The sequence below is a fragment of the Gymnoscopelus microlampas genome (genome assembly GCF_963454915.1).
Source record: "Gymnoscopelus microlampas genome assembly, chromosome: 8".
NCBI classification, from domain to species: domain Eukaryota; kingdom Metazoa; phylum Chordata; class Actinopteri; order Myctophiformes; family Myctophidae; genus Gymnoscopelus; species Gymnoscopelus microlampas.
Window position 1 is genome coordinate 11,550,100 of NC_139945.1, and position 21,574 is coordinate 11,571,673.

Below are 21,574 nucleotides of genomic sequence, written 5' to 3' on the forward strand. Positions count from 1 at the left end.
TGGTATCCTGACCTGAAATTTGTCATTTATTTATTTATGTATGTTTAATAAAGAGCTGGAGAGACATGGAGAGACTCCTGTTACTGAACAAACACTCCATATCAATACCTTTATTTTCTTTATATCTAGGTTTCCATTAAAGAATAAGTGTTCAATAGCTCTATATTCTGATAGTAATCATTGGTATAGAGTGTTCGTTCAGTAACAGGGGTCTCCCCGTGTCTCCAGCTCTTTAGTAAACAGGTAAGGATAAACATTTCACCCAGAACTCATACAGGATCCACAAGTGAAATTGGAAGTAATGAAATAAAAACAAAACAATTGCTAATAAAATATTTCTCTCCTGAAATTGGTATTCCCAATCGGATTTTTTTTCCCTGTTTAATACGGGGCTGTTACTGTACAGTCTATAGCAATGATCGCAATATAGAGCTTTAACAGAAATATTTACTCTCCCTTTAATCTACTTTTATTTAGTTTCTCTGCACGGTAAGGCTGTACTTAAATTCATGGGACAGTGCAGGGCAAAAAAATGCATTCATATTCCACACACCATTGCATATATGAATATAAACTAGGGTATACTTGTCCCATGTAGCACACAGATGAAAAATAAGTCAATGAAAGAAACAAATTGAGTTTAAAAGTTCAGAAAAAGGCTCAGCATAATGTTTCTCTTTTGCTGCCCTATGCCAAGATGCTGTTTGCTCCTGAAACCACTAGGGGGCCACCATGTGCAAATGACATTTTGGGCCTACACGTTTACATTTGGGACCTCTGAAAACACATGCATGCACGCACGCACGCAGGCACGCACGCACGCACACACCAAGCACACACACAAACAGCTCTACATAACCTTTCTTCTCAGAGAGGTGGTCATTTAAAATACAACTCTGCAAAGTAAACTTATCTCCATATTTGATGGCACAGAAGTTGCATTTAGCACACACACGTACAATCCATGAAGGACCATATTAAATTCAGTGTGACTATTTAGAAAGAGAACGTGACGTCACACCATTGAAAGTAATAGCTGAAAACCTCACAAGATGGCGCCACCCGTCCATTGAACTCAATGGACGGGGACAGGGCGGTCACTCGTTCTAAATATGTCTAACAAGGCCTCTAAGGTTCTACAAAGAGCCTACAGTACTAGCTGTATATTTACCCTTCATGTATGACCCATGCAGACAGAAAGGATTTGAGTTGGACAGCGGTTCTCAACCTGCGGGCCAGGGGCCTAATGGTGGGCCGTGAGGATACTGCAAGGGCCCCCCAAATAACTGGGAGAACACTAAGATTTTAATGATAATATAACATTAATATTTTTTTTTAAATGTAACAAAAATGCATTATGACACCGATAAATGGGAACTTAAAGTATACTATGTTAGTTCCATGGATCCAAGCCGGAACACAATCGATTGATTGATCATTAAAATGAACATGCTCTGAAAAATGCACGTGGCCCACTCACTGGACCACTTAACACAGTAGCCAGATGGGTGGGGCCTGATCCAGAAAAGGTTGAGAACCCCTGGTGTAGTAGAGCACACAAACCACACCTAAAATGAAAGATCTGGACCAGCAAGTCACTTTATCGTATAGGGACCCGCATGTGGACAAAATCAGGCTCACAATCCAACGTCCATAATATATCCATTATTGTGACGATAATATAGTATTGAGACGATATCTTTGTGTTTTTACAAAATAGATCAGCTATTTTCACAATTTGTTGAATTTTCTGAACATTTTTGAAGTATAAAATAGAGCTTAAGCGATTTAAACCAGGAAAAGACAACACTTAATGCCATGATGTCACAATATTCTGATATCCCAAATCCCAGGTGATATCTAGTCTCATTATCACAATATCAACATAATATCCACATTATTGGCCAGCCCTACATGATCACCTACATGTATCAACATACACTGATTTTGTTACAAGTAACAAAACCATTACAAATGGTAGACTGCTTGTTCCTAAACAGATACACACATCATGTGATGTTACTTGAGGACATCTGTATCTGTATTTCAAAAGTAAATCATGTCCATGCAAATACAAAGAAAAAATTCATACATAATGCTACTGTAGCCCAATTAATTCACTGCCTCATCAGCAATTAACTCAGGTGAAACTCAGAGGTACATATTACTTTAATAAGAATACTCTCGTCTTCATGAGGCCACTGTATTGTTGGGTATAAAGCTTTAGATTAAAGCTTCCTTTTTACTGTTATTGCAACACAGGATTTAACAGAATTAAATCTTGAACAGTGCTAGTTCTTCTGTTACCAAAAGGCTAACCATGCAACTCCCTCCGGCCGCCAGTGGAGGGAGTTGTAGTTTATTCTCATTTAGCAGATTATGGAATTATGACAGGGGGAGTAACCCAAAAACAGTGGTGAGGTACAGAAAATGAATGGCTTCTCATCTGTGGCCATTCAGAGTTTTCCATGTGAGGCCACTCTGACTAACCCAATGTTTCCCAAACAATGGGTCAGGACCCATTTTTCGGTCATGGACGCTTTTATGGGTGGCAAGTAAATGTCCTGTTTCAAGAAAGAAATCCCAAAATGGTTTCAAATTGTTTTCAAAAGATTTCCAGAAATTCTAAAAAAAAAACCTTTGGAAAATCTCGCTCTCGCTCAAGCTTGTAGATCGGCTCCCCCCCCCCCCCCACTATTTTTGAAAATAGGGCTTGATTCATAAGTGATTAGTTCACAATGTATTTTGTAAGTTTGGGTCCAAGTTTGGGAGACACCAAAATTCTGATTTGGGCCTCGAGCAGAAAAAAGTCTGGGACCCCTTGGACCTAACCTACATGTTTCACATTGAGCAGAAAGAGCTTGGGACCCCCTGAACCTAATTAACATGTTTCACATTGAGCTGTGAGTCAGTGAGGGTTGATTTATTGTTGACCCTGAAAGACACAGTCGGTTGCTCTGCCTAAAATGGCCGCTTCAAATGTGAAAATAACCCACCTACTCCCGCCAAGGCCCCATAACCACCAGCGGAGTCCCTCAGGGCTCTATACTAGTAGATTTTGTGTTTTCACTCTACATTAAATATCTTAGCCGAAATTAGCAATTAGACAAGCTCACAACGCGTCGCAAATGTGACGCATTGAGAGCTTGTCGATCGTCTATTTTCCTGCAAAGGTTTTTTCCCAGAATACGGATGCTGGGGTTTAAGTGGATAATGTATAGAGCAAGTGGACACCAGTGTAAACAAATAATTTGCTTAAATTTCACAATTTTACAAGATTTACGTAACATGACCCCATATTGAGTTTTGCTATTAAGCAGTATATTTCTTTTTTGTTATTTTGTTATTTTTCCAAGTCCAAGAGTACTAGAAAAAATGTCCTTCTTGGCAATAACTGTGTAATATGATTCAAAAGCTAAAATCGGTCTTGGTATCAATGTAGTAAAGGTGCAGGACAATGGCTAACAGCGTTAACAATGTGAGCAACTATAATCAGGACGGTGGTCTGATCCAGGTCAAGGAGCACTTCAACCGTTTCCAACATCATTGTTATATAATTGGTCCTCAATAAGGTTCATTATGAGATGGCACCATTTCTGTCTGGTCACTCTGTGTTGCAGAGGAGGAGCAGTGGACAGTTCAGAAACCTGCCTAAACAGTGACATCATCGGTAGACAGGTTTGGACTTTTTTTTGTTTGTGTTAATGCAAGAACAATCTGGGAACCCATTCGGTAAGAAAAAAAGATCCCCCCCTTTGTTTTTTAAGATTTATTTTTGGGCTTTTTATGCCTATATATTGATAGCGAAGTGAAGTTAAGACAGAAACGGGGAGAGAGAGATGGGGAGTGACACGCAGCAAAGGCCTTCGGGATCGGGACTCAAACCTGCAACGCGCTGCCATACACCTAGGTGCCCAGACCGCAAGGCCGGGGGTCCGGGTCCCCCTGATTTGTTTTTGCTTCTGGGGCACCACCTCCTTTTTTTGTGTAGAAACAGGAACTCAATTTGTTTCCTCCCCTTCCTTATGGTCCACTTCCTCCCGGGTGCTTCTGTGTTTATTCCTAGTAACAACAACACTACATTAGGGCAGTGGTGCTGTCTTGAGAGATTAATGCAAGAACAAGGGCTTCTATTTCAGCATGCTAACTTTCCAGGACGAGAAAGGCTGCAGTTTCTATTAGCTTGGACTTCCCATCAATCATTTGAAGGCAGGTTTCTGAAATGTCCAGAGCCCCCAATGAGACGTAGAGTGACCAGACAGGAATGCTATCTTACAACGAGCATTAGTAAAGGACAAATTAAATGAAGATAGGGTTTAAAAAATGGGCGAAGTGCTCCTTTAAAAGCTGCTAATCTGCCTGGGCCTCAGCAGCAGGGGGCGCTGTGACGGCAGACACCAGTCTGCGTGCTCCGTCTTGGGGTGTCACCGGCCCTTCTCCGCCCCCCTCCTCTCCATCCACGCCCAGCAGGGGGCGTCTCTGGGCCGGAGAGTGCCTGGACCGGGCTCTGGGCCTCCTGCTCGGGTGCAGGAACAGAGCGGGGTCCGGCATGGCCGTGGGCTCCGCGGGGCCCGTCACCCTCTCCATGGGAACACACTCCCTGGAGCGCTCCACCCTCATGTGCCCCGAGGCCGACCTCGCACTCCTACGTTTGGGTTTGACCACCACCGGAGAGGAGGCCGGTGAGCCCGCCGGCGAGAGCCACTGCGGGGTTATGGAGCCCTGCTGCTCGGCCCTGTACTGGGGCCCTCCATGGTGGCTGTTGGATCTGTACTGGGGCCCCTGGTGGCTGCTGTTGGCCCTGGCTAAGAGTCCCTGTCTCTGCAGCATGCGCTGTTGGTGCAGCTTCTGCCGGGCGGCGTGGAGCTGGAAGGAGAGGTACGCGGCCGACTCCGTCTGCCTCTGCAGCTCGGAGTTCAGCGCCGTGGAGCGGTGGCTGCGGCGCTTGAGCTCCTCCAGGAAGCGGCGCTCCTTCTCCTTGAGGGTGGCCCTGAGGGCGCCCACCAGTGACCCCTTGTGGCTCAGCTCCTTGCGCATCTCTCCCAGGGTGCAGTGCTGCTCGGCCAGGCGGGTCTCCACCTCGCGGCAGCGGACCTCCAGGAGCTCCTCCTCTTCCTGCAACTCTGTAGAAACACGACAGCAAAGACACACAAAGATAAACATAATATTGTAAAAGAAACATATTAATTGTACCATAGCATCTCTATTCTGGGGGGAACGTTAGCAGACAGAGACATAAGGAGAGTACACAGTCCTCATTGTTTCCCTCGGGATCAATAAAGGTCTTTCTAACTATGTAATCCTGAAGCCAGTGTATGTATCATTCCGCTGTAAGCAATACTGTGGCCCTGTCAGCAGCACACAATGGCGCCAGGCAGCTCCAAGGCCATATGGGCACAGGGTCAAGGCCCACAGACCATACAGATGGTATCTTGGCTGAGAGCCACTCTGCCTTGTGTGACTGCTCTGAAAATCAACCATTTCTCCCCCAATTCTCATTTACTATCAAAGTTGAACCACTTAACCACAAAAATGTTCTGAAATATTAAAAAAGAAAATAGCCAGTCTACAAACTTACAAAGCATCGAAATATTTTGAGACACAGTGCCATGATTTTGGTACTTGTACTGTTTTTAATTCATTTACAGAACCGTTTATATTCAATGTTAAATATGTGTGTGGATGCTTCTGTCTGTTACTCCTCTAGACAGCCCGATGTGGTTAAAATGTACAAGGATGTCTTCCCTGTGGATTTTCACTTTCTCATTGTAAGCAAGCGTCTCTGGCTGAGGTGTCACACCTCAACAACCAGGAAATGTATAGCGAAGAGAATGTGGAACTTCTCAAAATATTTAAGCTACACTGTACATGTAAAACACTGTTTGTTGCAGCTAATGTTTTAGTTACGCCAGCATTGTTGTTAAGAGGCAGTCTTTACTAATAGATGAAGTGTTTAACCACTTAACCACATAAACCCCAGCATCCTTATTGTGGCGAAGACTGTCACAGAAAATAACAGATCGACAACGCTGCGATGCGTTGTGAGCTTGTCGATCTGCTATTTTCAGCGAAAGCCTTCTCCACAATAACAGAAAACAGAAAAGACACTAGCATAGTAGCCTGGTTCCAGACGAATCTGCCATTGCAAAAAAAATGTGCCCTTAGCAGATTAGGTCTGGCCCCTCTCAATAGAGATTGGATTTCTCTCCCTCCGAAGTTGTGAGGGACCAATCAGGGCCCAGTATGCAAATATGGGGCGGGTTTATCACCAGAGGCATTTTTTTAATTTGCCCCTCGGAAATGCAGGTTCCAACAAGAGATTCCAGACTAACATCTACGCAGTGATATTAGTCTGGCCATGACAGGCTACTAGCATAGAGCCCTGAGGGAGTCCGCTCAACCATATGGGGTTTAAGTGGTTAAACCCTCTATTCTCAGAGAACCGGACTTGAGCTACAACTGTACTCGGACCGCTTTTTCCTGTCCACACCCAAATCTCTTTCCAAAAAATAGCCGATCTACAAGCTCACAATGCGTTGCTCTAGTGACGCCTTGTGAGCTTGTAGATCGGCAATTTTTGGTGAATGTTCCCCCCAGAATAGGGATGCTATGGGGTTCACGTAGTTAAACTACTTCTGTTCGACAACAGGAGACAGACGGGTAGAGAGAGAGAAAGTGCTTCGGCCAGTAAGTGGGCGGTCAAAAAAGTCAAATCCATTAGGGGTCATGTCCACAGAGAACGCCTTTTGAGCAACTACCATCAGGAGGATCAAATGACTGGCGCTCCTCTCCAAAAGTTGAACTGTTTCCAGCTTGAAGCGCCCAGGGCGTTGCACCAAAAAACGCTGGTAAAAAGGAGCAGCAAAGACACTGGGAAGAGGAGCATCAGCATGTATTTACCATGGAAATACATGGAAGACTGTCTTTACCATAGAAATACATGACAGACTGTCTTTACCATAGAAATACATGACAGACTGTCTTTACCATAGAAATACATGACAGACTGTCTTTACCATAGAAATACATGGAAGACTGTCTTACTCTATACCATAGAATTACATGGAAGACTGGCGCTGCCAACTCAAAATGTATTCTACAGTATGTGGACACGCCCCCTTACTTATAATGTTCTGTTTAATGTGTCCACACAGTAATACAGCTTTTTAACACTTAAATGTACAGTTTTTTGGAACGGGTGTACGGGGGCCTATGTAGCTCGTTCAGACAGAGGCCGTTGGCTGAGTGAATATGGGGGAGGGATTCGGATTAACCCTTCATAGCACAAATCTCCAACACATCCCTACCCCCCCAGGCCAATCAATCAAATGCCAAGGCAGGCCATCTGCTGTGATCCACTGACTAAAAGAGTCACGGTTAGCAGGTTAGTAGAAATGCAGTGATCCACCCACTGACTAAAAGAGTCACGGTTAGCAGGTTAGTAGAAATGCAGTGATCCACTGACTAAAAGAGTCACGGTTAGCAGGTGTTTGTCACTGTTAACCCATTAAGACCTGAGGCAGATTCTATACATGCCTTCAAAATCAGTAGTTCTCACACTTTGAAAGATTTTTTAAAAATGTAAAAAAAATAGTAGATAGTAGATAGTAGAAATGACACAGACGCTTTCCCAGTTTTTCCTTTTCTTGCCTTTTCTACCTTTATTGATAGTATATAGTAGATAGACAGGAAATGGGGAGAGAGAGACAGGTAGCGACACGCAGCAAAGGTCGTCGGGATTCGGAACTCGAACCTGCAACACGCTGCCTGGGCCGCAAGGCCAGCGGTCCGGGCCAATACTTTCCCAGTTTTAACGGGTTAAAGCATAGATATAGAAACCTAGATACCTCATTGGCCTCTGCAGTTCGTTGGAGCAACTGGTATTGCGGCCGCCATTTTAGCGTAGGCAAACTGACACTCAAAGTGACTACTGGCCAATCACAGCGCTCACTGGCCAATCACAGCGCTCACAGCGCGTTGACTACTGGCCAATCACAGTGCGTCTTTTCCGGGACTTGTCAGTACAATGGTTCTCAACCAGTGGTCCGAGGACCACCAGTGGTCCTTGAGGGGGTTCCAGGTGGTCCCCAGCTAAATGATGGAGAGTTGATAACCAAATGGACCCTTATAGATCTTTAAATTTTGAGTATAAATCTCAGGAGTCAAATTGTTAAACATCTGTATTACTTACTATACAGGTACACAATTAGAGAACATAAAGAATTGTTACCTTGATATGAAAAAGTTTGAAAACAACTGTTCTAATGCATTTATGTCCATTGAAGCAGACGGTCTCTCCACAATTAAAATCATCACAACTCCCTGAATTTTCAACCTATTTTCAAGCGGTTAAGTTTGTCACAAATGCGAGACATGGAGTTATGGATCCAGTAGGCGTAGGCCTATATTTGGTTACATCTAAATTGCATATTTTCATACCAAAATACTTTCAAGTAACAGTAATAGTCACAAAATATTTTTGTCTCCATTCACTGACAGACTACATGAAATTAGAATTGCCTTTAGCCAACATCCTTAACCCATTGAGACCTGAAGCCGATTCTACATGTCTCCTAAATCTCAACAGTATTCTGAAAAACCTATGTTTCTATATCAGTGGTGCTCAATCTTTTTCACGTCAAGGACCCCCAAATGTATATGTATTTGGCCGAAGCCCCATCAAAATATTTTGTTCCAGGGACCCCCCAGAAGATTTGCAAACATTTTCACGATTCTTCAAAAATATCAGATCTACAAGCTCGTAGCGCGGCACTCGGTGCTGCGCTATGAGCTTGTAGATCTGCTATTTTTGAATAGCCCAAAGTGTAAAATAAAGCTTTTTAGTTCAAATCAAAAAATGACACAGTTCCAGGTCTTAATGGGTTAATGTTAGCAATTCAGATCAGAACAGAGCTATCAACTTTGAAAGACCATGTCTCTAGGAACCTGTTTAAACTGCAGTAAAAGACGATTTATTATTGCACAAATCCAGAGTGTGGAGTTTGCCAAGTTCCAACTAACTGAATGCTGCGCAGCTGCTGCCTTTTAAAGGGTTATGAGCTGGGTTACAAAAAGACCCGCCCCCACCTGGCTCTGATTTAGGGAAGCTTTAGGGAAGCTCGCCTACGCTAAAAAGGCGCCCGAGATACCAATGCCTCAGAGCCGAAGGAGGCGTCTACCTTTATATGTCTATGGGTTAAAGCCATCAATATTGTCCTTGCATGAGAGGGGATGGATGTTCAGTCTAGGGCTGGGCAATATATTGATATAATATATCATAGTGTGATATCAGACTGGATATGGTCTGGTATTTTGGACATTGTAACATCATGATATGACATAAGTGTTTTAAAAATCCTCAACAATTGTTGATGATTGTTGTAAGCTTGCAGATCGGCTATTTATGAACGTTTTTTTATGTTTTAAAAGAAAATGTATGTTATTGTCCCAATACGATATTATCATCACAATATCGATGTCGAGGTATTTGGTCAAAAAAGTATCGTGATATTTGATTTGGTCCAGGACTAGTTCAGGCCAAGATGCAAGAGGCACTGCTAGATGCAATGCGGTGGCGACCGCTAGACGCAGCAATACTGCACCAGTGCACTTTTCAAATGGGATCATTAACTCATACTGTAAAATTGCTCATTATGTCTACAGCACCATGGCAGAGTAGTCTCTCTCTCTAATATTCTATTTCAGTACAGTCCCCCAGAGAGGAAGGGAAAAGCCCTGAGTCAGTGCATGGGTCCTGGGCTGACACAGCATGCTTCTGGTGTCTTGACCCTGCACCAACAAATGGGTCATTCTGGCCGCATGGAGCTCAAGGTGAGCGGAGGTCGGTACTGGTACGGGCTAGCCAGAGTCACAGCCACACTGAAAGTAGGATGCTAAAGACTCAGGCCACGTTTAGAGGACAACGGTCTCTAGAGAAAACGGCAAAGTCCCATTGCGTTCTCACTTTTTATTCTGCGTTTAGATGGAGGCGCAACAGTGATTGAAAACTCTGTAGTGTGCATGCCAAATGGCTAGGTGGCGGTGACGCACTGCCAGATAGTACAATAATAACTAATAATGTATTAGGCTACTTATGACTAAATGACTGAAACTAGAGATATTGGTACCATTTGAGGGGGCAAAACCTTACCTATACTAAATAGTTTATTCTATAAACAACATAAACTTTATAGGGTCATTTTAAGTAAATTGATATATATAGCCTTTCCATAAGAGTAGCTTTTTATATTATTGGGACATTTTGTTATTTTCCTATATAAGCGGATATTCCTTATTTCCAAAAAGAACACAAACAGCCGACTTTGGGCTTGTTTTTCCTGTAAAGTTGCTTGTAAATATTGATAGTTGCGTTTTTTTGGACTTGTTTTTAAAGTGTAGATTTCATTACTGTTTAAACAGTCCTCAAACATGTGCATGTCAAATTATTGTATTTCTTCACAGACCCCCATCTGAACTTTAAAAAATATATATATTCCAAATATATTTAACTTTTTCTTTTCAAATTATTTTTGAAAATAGCAGATCTACAAGCTTCTAGATCGACTATTTGAAATAGCCAATGTACTGTACAGGTTTATAGTGTTCATGCAGCCTAGTCGCTTCTTTTGGGCTTGTTTTCATAGAACTGGCTGCTTATTTCTCTCACGAAATCTGGCAACAGTGGTTCTACGGCTCTGCACCAGAGCCGACATGAACCATGACGTCACACGTTTCGCGGATGTCCCCGTATTGCATGTTTTCATGGAGACGTAAGGTGGAGCGTTTTCAAAGATTTACACTCTGGAAGGGGGTTTCAGTTTGTTGCGGTTTCAACCCCCGATTCTACAAATGCCTTCTAAATCAGTAGTTCTCACACTATTTCGTGACAGGAACCCCCAAAATGATGTGTATTGCAGTGTAATGTATTTGGCCGATGTGTTAAAAGACACATGTTTGTGCTTCTCCTTTTTCCCTCTACACCAAATTGCCGATCTACAAGCTCTGCAATTTTGGACAAATGATTGCCCAGATTCCAGAATAGGAATGCTAGTTGCTGGTTAAAGGCTAGAAAGCTATTTTGCTGCAAATCCTCCCTCATTTCTTCCCTTACTTCCCGTTCTCTCTTTGCATAATCCCCAGTTTCTTCTCTCTCAATCTCATTCTCATATTTTCCTCACCCCATACAGTACAGCATGATGACGTCGCTTTACAGTACATCTCCCTTTCCTTTCTCCTCACCACCTATCCTTCTCAACGCCCGTCGCAAGTTGATGATGTCATTTGTTCATGTGTGGTCCAGTCCTATGGAATGTATGGAATGCATGTGCTAAAAAAAAAAATGTTTTGATGCTCATATTAAACGTAGGAAGTATTACGTTGTTTTGTTATTAAGACATGCTAATAACATGTATAATAACCACACATGGACAAATGCCATCATCAACTTGTGATGGGCGTTGTCCCCCTTGAGTGAAAGATGAACTATTTATAAAATAAATAAAATATTTAAGGTGTTTTTCATTTTTCATTTTATAATAGAGGGCAATTATAAAGTATTAACGCATATTTGGCTTATTACCCAGGGATCCTTTTAAGACCCTTTTAATACCTCATAAAAAAAAGAAAGAAAGACAAAGACTATACTGCATCAAAAGTAATCAACAAACTATACTATAAAAACTGGTCAAACATTGGCCAAATTGTCAAATAAATAAAAAAGACTATTTATCTATGGAACAGAGTCAAACTAAAGTAAATGCCTCAACTGCTACGATTCCAAGTGCTTAGTTATCAGGGTGGGCGGTCCCCAGTGTAAATAAGATTATTTTGGGAGGTCACTGCCTGAAAAGGTTGAGAAGCACTACTATTATAGAACACCTGCCTCTTACGTTCATATGCCTCTCTCTCTCTGTGAGTGTTTTCTCTCCAGTACTCTTACGTCTCTTTATGTCTGATGATCACCCCGTTCTGTCGCCTTGTCTCCTGTTACGCTGCTGTACCGTCCTCCTCTCTCTACCACTCTACCCTTACTCACTCTCTCTCTCTCTCTCTCTCTCTCTCTCTCTCACTGTAACTGGATTCCCCCGCTGGGTCCACGAGCCAAACGAGAGCAGGAAAAGAAAAATTGCATGGATCAATGTGGCCAGGGTGGATGGGAAACAGGGGGGGGGGGGGCGTTCTGTGGTGGGACTGGTAGAAGAAGGGGATGATGGTGTGAGCTTTGTTTGGAGGTATAAAAAGGGGGTCCTAATGGCACTCCATCTGCACCCCCAAACCCCCATCCCCCCCAACGGACACACAACACAGCGGCTGCAGCCAGCGTTCCAAATCACTCAGTCATTCACTACTCCCTGCTCCCTGCATGGAGGGAGTTCTATGTGGAGCAGGGCTGGGCAATTGACCGGAAAATGTATTGATATAGGTAAATAAATCTTCTAGGTTATTTGAGAACAGTTTTTTTTCTCCTTATACAGTATACTGTATATTCTTACATATGATATAGATTGTATTATACAATTTACAATGTAGGCATTTAGCAGACGCTCTTAATCCAGAGCGATTCACAGAAGCAAGGGAAACACAAGGTAATACATCAAATGCATAGAGATAGTAATCTAGGATCACAGGTAAACCAAGAACCTATCATCAGTCTAAACAGTATAATATAAAAGATATCATTATCTGTACATTGAAACTATACACACTTTAGGATGCCAGGTCTACAAATGAACCTGGCATCTGTCTATAACATGCTATCTAAATGACATTTTAACCTTTGCATAAGCCTGCAAGGTTTTCAAGGGTAGGGTAAGTGCTACGGGCTGACGGAGTCTGAAGAGGTGAGTCTTCAGATTACGGCGGAAGATTGGGAGTGAGTCTGCAGTTCTGCAGTTATATGAACACATCGACTCAAAACATTCTAATAGCTTTTTTATAATCGACTAAATCAATTTGACTGATTGTACAAAAATAGCACCACTAGGGTTCAAATCCACCGTGATGTATCCAGCTTGGCGAGCGTCTATACCAGGGGTCTTCAACAGGGGGTCCGGGACCCCTAGAGGTCCTCAGAATATTTGTGTGATATGATTTTTCTTTTTTACATTAACCACTTGAACCCAAGCATCCCTTCTCTGAGGAGAACTTTAGCCAAAAATAGCAGATCTACAAGCGCTGTAGATCGGCTATTTTTGACAAAGAGGTATAGGTGTAGAGGGAAAAAAAGAGCAGACCAAGTAAACAAGAAAAGTATAATCTGAAACACAATTTTATACAATATAGAGGGGGTCCCTGCTTCATCTCTCTCTCAGCTAGGGGGTCCTTGGCCTGAAAACGTTGAAGACCCCTGGTCTATACGAATTGATTGATTGACTGAATATTTTACCCTGTTAAAAAGAGGCCATTGTGGTCCATTAAACATTCAACACTCAAAACAGCTGGACAAAACAATAGTGCAGCTGCAGCAGGCAACGATACAAAATACAAATGTCAAAAACGAACACAAATTGGCCGTGTTCGGAGGGTGATATTTGTCACTGCATGTACTCCTACAGGCTGGGGGCGGAGCCTGACAGCAGGGAATGTCAAATGGGAGGAGTAGGATGGAGGCACTAACGTCCTCTCAGTGGGGGCTCCTCACTGGCAGGTGAGCCAGTAGGATAACAGCAGCAGTTGGAGGAGTTAATTGGCTTAATGACTGAATTGGGAGAGAAAAGGGGTAAAAACAAGAATGACCAAAGTCATAATAAAGCTGCATGGGCAGGCTTTTTTGGGGCCAATCTTTTCATAGACCTGATTACTTGTTTTTTGGATTGCTTGTTTCTCTCGCCAAACCTGGCAACATTAGCGTCGCAGATTAACGCTGTAATGTTTTTTTATATAAGTGGTGGCAACATTTTGTGACACCACACGGGTCTTCCCAACAATAGTTAAGATTGAAGTCAGTGTGAACATGGCCAAATAATAATGTAATAGCCAAACTAGGTCTAATGAAGCACGCTAGCATTTAGGCTAACCCTCCGGCCTGAAGCTCTCTTGTTGTGATTTGTGTTCGTCCATGCTGGCCCCTAGTATGGTCTGCTTCCGGGTGGATCAACCTAACTAACAATGAGGATCGTTCTGATTGGTTCCCTTCCCAACTAGTCCCTCAAAAAGAGTAATTCTGATTGGATCTCTTCTCCATTCGTCCCACCCTAACATTTTCGTCTCGTATAATTCGTTGACTAACGTGTCCATTACATTTTCGTCTCCCCATTGGCTTAAAAGGGGGGCTTAAAAGGGGGGAAGTGTGATGGACAGCCAGGACAGCCAATGACACTTAGGTGTCACAAAATGTCACTCGGGTGTTGGACTAGGACTGGTGCTGTTTATAGAGCCGCTGCAAGCATGCGGCTAAAAAGTCTAATAACCCACAAATACCACATCATGGTTGTATGCTGTCTGTCCAACCTTAAATACTAAGTAGTGAATGAAGACTGTAATGGAACATTAATGAATGTGTTTGTGAGGTCACAGTGACCTTGACCTTTGACCTGTACTCTCATACCTGTCTAACTACTTCTCCAAAGTGAGTGACACCCACAACACTAGAGGGAGCAACCATGATCTGGTACCACCCACATGTACGACATGGGACAATTATCATTCTAGGATTAAACGGTGGGAATCACTGGTCTCTTTCAAAATTGGCCACAAGGGGAAAAGAGACCACAAGGGGAGGTAAATGTAAATTCCCATTGAAAGGAGGTGTCATTCACTGCCGCCACTTTTTCCGATATCTCAGGGACATGAAATTCCCTGAGATATCGCGTTCAAAATAATGGGAACAGACAGACAGACAGACTGACAGACAACCAGGAAACATAATGCCTCGGACCACGGCTGGCAGTCGCCAGGCAGAGGCATAAGAAGCAGGTGCATGCACTCATACAGTAGACATCAAAGGGGGCTCGAGCCCCTGCCCTTTTACCCGTCTGTAAAAAGTGCCCTCTCTCCAGACCGGGAACACAGCATTTACTGTGGTAAAATTTGCCGTCCGGGTAGCTCAGAGCACTCTCCTTTTCGACCACAAGGTCGATCCCGGGCACCTCCCAACTCAGCGTATGAGTAGCACAGCATGGCTGCGGCAAGTCGTGCGATAAGTACTTGGGACCTGATGGTAGGTGTTCCACCTCAGCAATCCATCTCCCAGGGGTCTAGCGCAATGCGAAACGGGTACAGACTTCCACGCTCTGGCTGATACCGACAACAAGCCTCTCCGAACTACTACTATGGTAAAAGAAATGTAAATGCCCCCTTTCCATGTCTTACCCAAAGGCAGAATTCGGGAGAATTGCCTTCTCCAAAATCGATCTACAAGCTCACAACGCGTCTATTTTCGCTATTCTTGCCAAAAGTGCCCTTTAAAAAAAAAAATCCAGCCCATGCCCCCCTCTCTCTTATGTTCTCTGCAGGTCCCTGATAAGAAGTGAGAGGTAACAGTATGAATACAGTCAGCAGCACAATGTACAGCAGCACAGTAAATAGAGAGAGAGACATTTTGTGACGTACCGATTTGGCTCCTTCCTGGAGGCTTCACCTCATACTCTGTAGTCAGCTCTGAGGAAACACAGAAGAAAGAGACACTTTATGTGTATCTAAGTGACTACTGTGACAGAGACAGAGAGAATGAGTGAGAGAGAGACCTGCATGGGAACAATGATAAGTCAAAATGCACGAGAGAGATTTAGTGAATATCGTCGCTGTCGGGCAGAAATCTCTATATTCTATTTTTTTCGTCTGAACAATAAACCAAAAATATATTGAAACCAATAACCGACTTAATCTTGCTCATGCAGGTTAATTCAAGAAGCTAGTTGGAGTTGGAGTTGCATATTGATAGGCACAGAATAGCAAATAATACATTCACAGTCAAATGAAGAAATCCAGGACTGAGTCGACATGGTCCGCATTTACAAACATGGAAACGTCCAGTTTCAATCATTTTCACGATTTACAGAAACGTTGTCATAGATGACTGATGTTTTACTGATAGATGACTGAGAGAGAGAGAGAGAGAGAGAGAGAGAGAGAGAGAGAGAGAGAGAGAGAGAGAATATACATTGAAAATAACTTAAGAAAGCAGATAAATAAGTAAGCACAGCCAGAAAGGGGAAGCAAACAAATAACAAATGTCAATCAAGTAACAGGCAGACAGACAGACAGACAGACAGACAGACAGACAGACAGACAGACAGACAGACAGACAGACAGACTCAGACTAGCTGACTGCCAGTAAAGTATTGATTGACGTGTGCTTCCACAGCTGCAGATGCATACAGTACGAACACAACCCTGAAGCAGCTTTTCTTTACACAGAAAGAACACCAAGCTTGTTCTTTCCATACTGTCTTATGCCATGTTCACTCCCTATGTAGCAGATTTACACAACTCCTATAGGTGTCCAGAGAATTATATACCAATTTGGAAAGCTCTCATTCTACTGCTCTGCCACCAAAATGGGAGGTAAATTTAATTTTCCCATCTCTTTTGTACGTATAGTGATTGTATTTGTTGATGACATGTATTATTGTGTTAATTGTGTATGCTATGTTGATGAATTGAATACATAGGACCACAATGGAAACAAGTCCTCATGACGTTTTTGTATATCCTTTTAGCCTTAATGTCTGTTTACATTGCGCTTTTGTGTGACGCTGTAGTCATTTACGAAAAAAACACAAAATGTTAGAATATGGAGATAAGAGGTTTCTGCCCGACGATATATCCCCGAGGGTTCACAACTCGGTGGGTTCAGTACGGTCTACAGTAGTCTTCCACTCAGGTCTGCAGCAGAGTTCACCTGTTCAGGACCCTGGACAGCTCCATCAGTGACCATTTCCAAGCAGTACTTTGCAAAAAGTGAAAGGGAGTCTTTGAGCATGCCGTTAGGGCTATACGTGTCTTGCTCAGGGATACTTCAACACATACACTGGACGAGCTGAGGGTCAAACTGGCGACCTTCCCATTCCCAGAGTAGACTACCAACTCAGCTATGGCTGGGTTAGTTTACAATGGAATGTTTCCATCAGCTTTTAGATAAATTAAGAAAGTAGCCTCTGAAAGGCTTATGATGTTTTGTTCAACAAATTCATCTCCACAAATCAACAACACTTTTTTTAAACACAGGAAATAAATATAAGTTTAAAGAAGCCGCATAACAGCTTCCATGTTCATATTTGAGATATTCACAATGCATTGCGCTGTGACACATTGTGAGCTTGGAGATTATCTATTTTCAGCAAAGACATTTTGGTGTATGGGGAAACAAAGGAGGGGGCCTAGTATAGATCCTAGGGGAGTCCGGTCAATGAAGTGCATTGGGTTTAATTTATAAGTGATTAATTGATACATTTATAAACGATGAATTTAAGCTTTGCACATGCAGTCATTTTGACCAGATGTAATTGTGGAGGACAGTGTCAACTGACACCAGATCTGAGTCGTCTGTCTGTCTGTCTGTCTGTCTGTCTGTCTGTCTGTCTGTCTGTCTGTCTGTCTGTCTGTCTGTCTGTCTGTCTGTCTGTCTGTCTGTCTGTCTGTCTGTCTGCCTGCCTGCCTGCCTGCCTGCCTGCCTGCCTGCCTGCCTGCCTGCCTGCCTGTCTGTCTCTCTTGTCTCTCCATGTATAACTTACTGGGTCTAATGTGTCTTTGTATAGGTTTCTAGGGATGGCACGATATGAAAATCACACGTCACGATTATTGTGGCAAAAAAATATTGCGATTATCGATATTATCACTTGAACCCCTAGCATCCCTATTCTGGGGGGAATGTTCGCCAAAAATAGCTGATTTACAAGCTCCCAACACGTTGTGACGCAACGCATTGTGAGCTTGTAGATATGCTATTTTTTAATTTACTGAATTTGCAGTTCAACAAAAGCTAATTCACCCAAGTGAATTTCATGATAAATTAAAATCTCTGCGATACGATTATTGTGAGCGGTTATTGTCCCATCCCTATAGGTTAAGTTAGTTTGGCTGTGGTGTAAATGGATTTTAATTGATTGATTGGCAGCTATAGTTGTGCCTTTGAGTGAATAACGTGTTTGCTATGCATTGGCTCGCATATCGCTGCTGTCATCGGGCAGAAACCTTGTATCTCTGTATTTCAACGTTTTTTATTTTTTTTTTACATAATTAATGCCCTACTTTGTCGTACAAGAGTGGTGCGCAAGAGTAGCGAGAATAGCAGATCTAAAAGCTCACAGCGCGTGTTTTAAGTCTGTAAAGTGGATAGGTCTGTGGGTTTTATGAATATTAAACCCATGGAAAGTATTAAAAAAAGCTTGAGAGTATAATAACTACTGAAACTGGAGCCAGGTGCTCGTCCTCTGCCTGCCTTTGGCCGATGGGTGCCTTCATCAGAGCAAGTTTAAAATGAATAGACATTCATATGGTCCCTTTTTATAGGGCATATAATCAATCAAATCAAACTTAGCACTGACGCTAAAGTTCATCAGCAGCGATTGGAGCTATTGTCAGCTGATCGTACAAAACTCCTAACTCCACTTGAGCTGGATTTGGGTAAAGTGGTGATAATATAATGACACATGCAAGTATCTGACAATATATAAAGTCACTATACCAACTTTGATGAGGCAGTATTGCTTTGTTTAAAAAATATAAGGTTTTCTTCATTTCCTGAAAAATTAGGGTTTTGGAGTTCCTGGACAGCAGAGATATAATAACTACATTTGGATCAATTGGAAACAGTTTCTTTTTTCCCCATTTCCTGAAAAGTAATAACTGTTTAATTTGGACATAAAAGGTTTCCACCCGACAGTAACACGATATGCACACACACACACGCACACACACACACACACACACACACACACACACACACACACACACACACACACACACACACACACACACACACACACACACACACACACACACACACACACACACACACAGCGCACACACACACAGCACACCAGCAGCAGCCGGGCCCATAATAAAGCAGAAAGCCAGGATGTCCATTATGACCCATAAGCAGGAAATGATGTAATCTACAGGAACTATAGGATGACATCAGCGCATGTAGTCATTCATTGGGTGTGATGGATGGTTCTACTACAGACATACAGCAGAGTAGCAGACAGTGACAGCTTTATAATGGCCCTGCGGTCTCATCTATTAAAGCACATAACTCAATAGTATAGCCTATACGTCAGGGGTTCTCAATGTGGGGTCCGGGGAGGTAGGGCTGCACGATTAATCGAAAAAAGATCGTGATCTCGATTCAGACACCTATGCGATCTCAATTCTCAACTACGGCGATCCTATGACGTCATGTTATTTTTATTTTTTTTATTTAAAAAAAAAATATTTTTGCTTCTGAATAATACCAACTTGCAATGTCAATCATACTTAAACGATGTAAAGCAAATATACTCTATATATTTAACATTAAAGTACGATGGTCGCATCGCAAAAAAAAGTCTCCTCTCAAGCAGTGTTAACGCTGCAGCCAGTGAGTGTTGCCAGTCCAGTGTTGCGGAAGGAATAAGCAACCAGGTCAATGAAAACAAGCGCAAAAGAACATGAGCACTTTAATCCTATATATGTCGGGTCGGCCATTTGAAAATAGCCTATCTACAAGCTCACAACCGCAATAACCATTATTACTTACTACCAAGCAACTATACAGAAAGATAAGCCCAACGTGGCTTATAATAAGTATACCTGGCAACACTGACTGACTGCATCACGTGAGGGCAGGAGCCGGCGAGCCGCAGCATGTTTACAGTAGCATTAGCACTGATGAACAGAGAGTGACGAGAGCGACTAGTAGTACAATAATAATACAAAAACAGAAATGAGTGACACAGAAGTGAGTGAAGAGGACAATGACAACAACAACACCGATGAAAATCCCGGTGGCGACTCTGGCGAGAGTGAGAGGGAACTCAGTGAAGTTGTGCTTGTGCCGAAAAAAGGACCACATTCGTCCAGTGTGTGGAACTTTTTTGGGTTTGATCCTGATGATGACTTACAAAAAGTCGTGCACTGTAAGCATTGTTCTCGCATCGTCGGAACGACGTCAGGTAACACCACAAACCTACTAAATCACCTGCAACGTCACCATAAAATACAGTATGATTTAGCAACGAAGGACAACCCGAAAAAAAACAAAAAAAAACAGACAACAACGCAAACATCCATAACCCAAACGTTATACAACGCAACAGCATATCCACACAGCTCACGAAGGCACAAAGAGATAACGGAAGCCATCACCTTTTACTTGGGTAAGGATATGGCATCAATAAGTACAGTTCAAAATGAAGGGTTCATAAACTTGATGAAGACGCTGGATAAGCGGTACTCAGTGCCTTCCCGCAACTACTTTTCACGTACTGCATTGCCTGCCTTGTACAACAAGACTCGAACCACAGTCGAGACAGAACTGAAAGATGTCCAGCACTTTGCGACAACCACTGACCTGTGGTCCAGTCGTACCATGGAACCATATATGAGCCTGACGGTGCATTTCATCACCAGTGATTTCACCATGAAAAGTCGGTGCCTACAGACAGCTTTCTTCCCCGTAGACCACACGGGCGACGAAATTGCAGTGGGACTAATGGAAAGTCTCAGCTCCTGGAGCTTGGATCCGAAAAGGATGGTGTGCATCACTACAGATAGTGGATCGAACATCATAAAAGCATGCGACATCAACAAATGGACAAGGCTCCAGTGTTTTGGCCACAGGCTACATCTGGCTATAGGTGAGCTGAGTACAGTCCGGCGGGGAGGGGGGGATCCAGGGGGTTCCCAGCTAAATAAATAAATAGGAGGAACCAAATGGACCCTTGCAAGCACTGTAACTCAGAATGTATCAATCAAAATAAATGGACCCCTTGCGGCGGGCCTGTAGCTCTGAGAGCGTACAAATGGAACCATAAACACTGAGGATTTACAATGTAGATTGGGGCTCGATGAGATCAAAATCTTGTCACATGGGGCGGTCCGTGGATGAACGCATATCGTCTCTGTTGGGTGGAAACCTCATATGTCCAAAACTGTTACTTTTCCAGATTCAAATAAAAAAATAGCAAAAAATAGCTCATCTACAAGCTCAAAATGCGCTTCGAGCAGCGTTTCAAGCTTGCGGATCTGCTATTTTTGATGCTGAATGATCAAGTAGGGCGTTAATTTACGCAGAAAACACAAAGACTTAAAATTTGGAGATAACAGGTTTCTGCCCGACAGCAACGAAATGAAAATGGGGGTGTCCTTGAAATAAAAAAAGGTTGAGAACACACACACACACACACACACACACACACACACACACACACACACACACACACACACTATAGGTAAGTACTGTAGTAGTAGAAGTGTCTTACCGGAGCATCGTTTCTGCAGGGAGAGGATCTCCAGGTGCAGGCCGTGCAGTAAGGTGAGGTGCTCCTGCCTGAGGAAGACCATGCTCCTGTCCACCGCCTGTATCTGCCGGGTCAGGGTGCTGTCTGCTGTCTCCATGGCTCCTACCTCCCCACTCCTAATGTACACCGGAGGC

The 21,574-nt window shown here is 43.0% G+C and overlaps 1 protein-coding gene across 1 annotated transcript; it reads right to left on the reverse strand.

Moving 5' to 3' along the window:
* Positions 1–4,290: 4,290 nt before the first annotated feature.
* On the reverse strand, positions 4,291–21,537 carry ccdc92ba (coiled-coil domain containing 92Ba; the record flags this gene model as incomplete). Its single annotated transcript, XM_084064356.1, has 3 exons — positions 4,291–5,123; positions 15,550–15,597; positions 21,402–21,537. The coding sequence occupies 3 exons, from the start codon at positions 21,535–21,537 to the stop codon at positions 4,351–4,353; spliced, it is 957 nt and encodes a 318-aa protein (XP_083920482.1). The 3' UTR covers positions 4,291–4,350.
* Positions 21,538–21,574: the final 37 nt, after the last annotated feature.